This window comes from Prenolepis imparis, unplaced genomic scaffold (assembly GCF_030444845.1).
Source record: "Prenolepis imparis isolate NDT839.2.m4 unplaced genomic scaffold, iyPreImpa1.0 SCAF_5, whole genome shotgun sequence".
Lineage (NCBI taxonomy): Eukaryota > Metazoa > Arthropoda > Insecta > Hymenoptera > Formicidae > Prenolepis > Prenolepis imparis.
The window spans coordinates 15056798-15062797 of NW_028141163.1; the positions used below are offsets into that span (position 1 = coordinate 15056798).

Here is a 6000-nt window from a genome sequence, read left to right on the forward strand (position 1 = left end):
CAGAATATTTTAGTAAAGAAATATATAGCAAATAACACATCAATAAAAAAATTTCTTCCATTTAAATGTATATTTATTTATACATATACAATACATGCGAGATTTTAATACTTCGTTTGTTACAGAGAATCTGAAGAAATGTTTTCATTTTGTAACCAGACGCGTGATTAAAATTTCGTTGCAAAGCAGTGTAAAGTAATATTATTTTACAAAGAAAAAAAAATTATTATTTCACCAAAAATTGTTCAAACTCATTTCAAATAAAAAATCTACTTGTCTTTCTCTGTTCGCGATATGCAATTTTAAACATTTCAGTTGCAGTATGGAAATTAAAACTGAGACAATACGTAGACTATACATAGGGACAGTATGGAAATTTAAACTGAGACAAACGTTTGAATTCATCTTTATCCTTTGTCTGGATAGTACCGAAATAGCTTTCACAGCATTTTCAATTTTTCCAAGTCTCTCGAAACTAAATATACAATAAAATTGTTTTTATTCATGAATATATATACTGAAAAATTACAATAAATATATCGATCATTTTTAATTATACTGATTTCAAATTGTTATCTTCTTGATTTTTTTTAATCAACTCACACGCATCATGTCAATTTCAATAAATAATTGATTTTGGTTTAGTTAGAAATTTAGTGAAAAATTGTTGTAATTTAAATTAATTTTCATGTCCTAATGAGAGAGAATAGAGTGAAGAATGCGTCATTATTTCGCAGACAGATGAAATTCCCTTTTAATATAACACGTAACGTATGCAGAACGCGCGTTGACGGGTTTCAGAAGCAGACTTTTTTAATTATGCTCATTAGTACAGCATAGCGCTGGACGTTGGTTCGCCTAACTACCCTCATCTTCGCAAAATGACGTATAACTGAATATATTCAAAATTATGAAGGAGCATATGTATCACTCGTGTCTGTAATAATCGCTTAATTATGACAGCTAACTAATACGAGATTTTTTTCACACTTTCAAAGGTTTGCCCACCCCACATTCATAAGTAAACTTTCGTCGAAGAAAATTAATATTTTATTGCAAATATTAAAACAAAAAAAAATTAAAATTTTCTACATTCTGTTCTTTCACGATATTTCTTTTCAAATTTATTCACGTCATCCTCTAATTTTAATCTAGAAAAAAAAATAAAATAAATTTGAAACATACTTGATTTCGAAATATTATGAATTATTTTTTATTACAAAATCTATGGAAAGATTGTGCTCAACAGAAGCGCAGTATTGAAGCATCCCTGGCGTTATTATCACGAAAGTCTGAAACTTTTTCCAGCCTTCCTTGCCCCCCGTCCTTTACCTCCTCAATCGGTCCTTCTGCCATTTTATCTAACCTTTCCGCGTCCCCGTCGCGGGACAGCCGCAGGCTGAGTGGAAGATAATAAACTCGAAACAATACGGCGACCACACAATTCGCACACAACACGAACATGCTTTCAGCTTTAAAGCGCGATACCGCTGAGTCGCCGTTACGTCGCGGGCGAGGAAAACTATTTCATAACTAGGTCGTACATGGTATGTATACGTGGGTGGAGTTGGTTCTCTGATACCTGTGTGTAGGTGCACGATCACAGGCAAATGCCGGACGAAGAGACAACCCGTCGGACAAGAGGGCTTTCTCCCTCGCCGGTCGCTCTTCTTTGTTTCCACCGGAAAAGCTCGGCGAATTTTAGTTACGTCGCAGCATGACTAACAGACGCGTAAAAGCGAGGCTTGAAACGCGCGAGCGAGATGATTATTATTCAAAAAAGATAAAATTTTTGCCCAGCCTCTCTCCGGCTCATTTGTTTCAACGCGTACTCTATCCAGGTCTTTTTTTATCTCGCCGAAATCGCGACAATGAACAAACTATGCATTCGCATAGCACGTTTACGTTATTATTATTTTTCTTTCTTTTATAAAAAAGAAAATTTCACTCTGATAGGAAGTTAAATCACATTATTATACTGAAATGGAAGGAATTTTTAATTAACACGCTCTCTTTAAACTTTTATCTAATAATGAAATCTTAATTAATCGTCGTTAATTCATTTCATTGATGTTGTAATAATTCATAGAGAATGTACGTTTGTACATATACACAAATTAACCCTTTTCCATATTACATACTATACTCTTGTTGAATGTTCACGCAGATATTAACATAACAACAGGTAATTTTCGCCACCGTTAAGCGTCTGCTAATGTACACATTTCGGAACGACTGCATTCACGTAAGCCTCAGCTGTGAGCTAAGAACGACTGTTGGCTTATCTGCTACGATAATTGAAAACAATTTGCTCATCCGTTAAACTGCGTCTCGCGGATGCATTAGCATCCCGCACGTTATCTCGCAGTATTTTCCAGCCGGAGACTGCCGTAAAGAGAAACCGTTGACATTCGTGCGAGACAAGGAACATCTGGCGCAATTCAGACACATTTCACCACCGGAGCTAATGATAGCTCTCGAGCGCGATTCTTCGCTTCGCGTTATTTAATCGCGAATAATAGAAAGGAACACACGCATTCTGCTGTCCGCGAGACAACGAGAGCGTCGCATAAAAGCCGGGCGTAATAAATTCCTTCGGCAACTCGTCATAATAATGTAGTCGCGGCCGACAGATGAAGGGCGTTGATAAAATATAACAGCTCGTGGAAAACTCCCTTTTATGCGCGACTCGCGAACGGAAGTTTCATTCGATTCTCGTTATCGCGCGGATCGGACTCTGTACCCCACTTTTCTATATACACGCACGAGTCCCTCTTTTCATTATTCTCACAATAATACCGCTCTAAAACGCACGTGAGCGCATCATCTATCACTGTCTTGTCGATAATGTTTCCTAACGACCGAGTTTCGTGTTTTGACTGCATCACGACAGGTACTCTCGACAAAAAAGTTTTCTACCACTCTTGCAATACGCTGGAGCACGCATTACAGGAGCAAGATCGGAGAACGGAGCGAAACTTTTGGAATTTATGGCGTAAAACTGACTGGAGAATCAAAGTAGGTCGCGTGCTTCGGGATAGTCCGGTAAAAAAAAAAGAAAATAAAATAAAATAAAAAAGAGAAAAAGCTTTTTACTCTCGTGTGCTCGAGAGACGTCGCGTCGTAACAATTGTATCGATAATCTCCGTTATACATTACCGTGATGTATTTCACATCATATATTTCACGGTATATTTTTATCTCTGAGATAAAAGTATATCTCTAAAGATTTAACATTTAATCATATTATAATATTTTAAGCGAATATATATATATATATATATATATATATATATATATATATATACGAAGAATTGTTGGGACTGTTTTTCTTCGCCCGAAACGATTTTTCTTATTATCGCACGCCGGTATTTTCATGATACGAACAATAAAAGCTACGCAAGGCAACGCTATATTTCGTATAATTTCTCTACAAAAGTTTCGTATCTTTACTTTTTCTCTATTCCATTCCCTAAGGAATCTGGAACTTTAGCACGAAGCTCACATTCGAGCGGTCAATGGCCGACTTTCTAAAGAATATTCGCGTGTTAAAAATAAATATAATGCATACGATATGCGATTTGCGATTAAAAAATCAAAGTGGTTTTTTTCTCTTATACGTATATGTATACATATTATATATGTATATGTTATATTTGCATTCTACAAAATTTAATTTTTAACGTACACCAATGAAGATTTGTTTAACGTAAATAAATTAAAGATCGAGAGCCCCGACAAAAACAATAAGCAATAAGAGAGATGAACAGCACTCTACCTTCTTTCGCCTGAATGTATCCGTGCACTTCGCAGTAACTTCCGGCCGGGCCAGCCGCTCCAGGAGTGTCCAACGTGAATAAAGTGTTGGCGGAAGAGCTAACACCGTCGTCGGACATCGTCTGCAGCAGACTAGTGGCCTGCGATAAAGTGCGTTGTTGTTGGTGATGCTGATGATGATGATGATGATGATGGTGCTGCTGCTGCTGCACTTGTTGCTGATGCTGTTGCTGCTGCTGAGCAAGCATCTCCTCGTGCCGACATTTCGAGCAACGACGCATCTCAGACCGGACGCGCAGCAGCCAAACCATGCCGAAGAGCGCCATAGCAACCTCGAGACCCGCTGACCTCGATGGGTGCTTCATGCTCGCGGGGTCAAGGTCATCGAGGCTCCGGGAGCCAGCGCGACACATATCACCGACTTCGGTGCGTATTTGTCTTTCCTTCTTTTTTTTTTTTTTTTTTTACCTTCGGCCTCCCGCTTTTTTTTGTAAACGAGCGCCTTTTTATAAGCTTGCGATTGTAATTAAACAAACACGCGGAAAGATATATGCGATGTTTTTCTCAAGTTGCGTCGATCGATGTCTTTTTCATGGCTTCCTTGCGAGATTTTTTAATGTGTAGAATTATTAAGTTCTTTTCTTGGCAGTGAATCGTTCTTCGTTATCCTCAAAACAATTATTTCGTATACTCTAGATTTGAATGTCTTGTCTAATTTCGTAGTTTGCTGAATACTGATAATTATTACTCGACGAGCTTTGCCATTTCTCAAGAGTGACTTCTGTTCGCGTTGACTGAGAGCTTTCGATGTTTATCGTCTAGAATCCTCTTCTCTGACCTAGATTCACGGTTCCTGTTGTCGTCTCGACGTCAACGTCGTCGTGCTACAGCGAAATACAATTCAATTCGACGTTCGTTCTGAGACATTTAGAAAGATCGAATCCAAGGATGGCTTCGATCACATTTCATCGGTTTTTATTTCCCCCGATAATTTCATCCGTAGAAATTAAGATAACCGTTCTGCGAACATTTCTTGCCGGAGATAGGAAGAACGCGTCCCGTGGCCAGCACTTCACATTCTTTACGAACGATTTATCCGGATGAACTCGTATCGGACAAAACAATATCCAGCGAAATGTGCACGGTCAGAGATTACGGAATTCTTTTTTCTCAAACATACGAAGCTCGACTTATAAATCACCGAAAATTGAGCGATTGAGCAAGGCACCGTTCTCCTTGAAGGCTGCTCGATAAATGTCGATAAGTTAGTATTTAGAATTGGTATTCCGTGAAATAATAGTTCTCACTCGTGCGATTAGTAAAATTTTTTATATATACTTGTAAAAAAGGAAAATTATTTTTAATTTTACGTTAAATCATTCGAAATATATATTCAAATGAAGATTAAAAATCATCGAATAATTTCAAAGATTCGTACAAACAGTGGCAAGCTAATTTCTTCTTTTGAATTAATCTTTATGCAGATTGCAAAGCTAAACATCCAACACAGATGTTTCTATCTGTGATTTATTTTATTCGTCTCTGATGAGCGTTATCAATTAGGCAGCAATTATCCGATCGAAAGGAAACTCCAGCGCGAGTCTTCTAATTTATAATTCGCTTCTTCAAGCAATGAGAAAAAGAGATCTTCAATCTCCAGCCTCGTGTAAATACCAAAACGAATCAACCAAGGCACCAGTTCTTTCGAATATCGACGAACGGGGAGAACAAAGATGATCGATACAGCCTTAATGAAGCTAAGCGATTGGTCCCGGGCACACTCGGACGACGGCGATACTTCTATAAAAGTACAAAAGACGTCCCCGAAATGCGGATCCTCGCATATTTTCCAGGAACTATCCCGCGATCATCGCTATTTCCATTTCCAAGCTGTGGCTACACCTCGGTCATCCAACTTTCAACGATCGAGTTTCGTTCCCAGATAACATCTCCGGCGACTTCTGCCATTCCCGTTCCTTCCATCGCCGGATTCCGTCTGGTGATGGTCCATCGCTACGCAGTGGTGCTGACGTTCTTCTTCTCTCGATAGCGTCGCACTGGAAACGCGATTCTGTCCCATCGGGACGGCAATTCCGGTTTCGCGGTCGTCTCACCTCTTACGCATGAGTGAATTTCGTTCGGTGTTCATCCCCCGGCATTGGCGAGAAAAAGAACGGGCGGATAGTGAGGGAGGAATAGAAGATACGCTCAATACAGCGGGCG

At 38.9% G+C, this 6000-nt stretch overlaps 1 protein-coding gene across 11 annotated transcripts in view; it reads right to left on the reverse strand.

The window, feature by feature from the left end:
• Positions 1 to 5225, reverse strand: part of Dlg1 (MAGUK family member discs large 1) — a 250297-nt gene extending 245072 nt beyond the window's left edge. For 3 of the 11 annotated variants that reach the window (XM_083037711.1, XM_083037713.1, XM_083037710.1), the window contains exon 1: positions 3779 to 5225. In XM_083037711.1, the coding sequence (XP_082893837.1) occupies positions 3779 to 4190 (412 nt within the window). In that variant the 5' untranslated portion in view covers positions 4191 to 5225. The remainder of the gene's footprint in view (positions 1 to 3778) is intronic. The other 8 variants (XM_083037721.1, XM_083037720.1, XM_083037718.1 and 5 more) reach the window with 4 other exon arrangements.
• Positions 5226 to 6000: the final 775 nt, after the last annotated feature.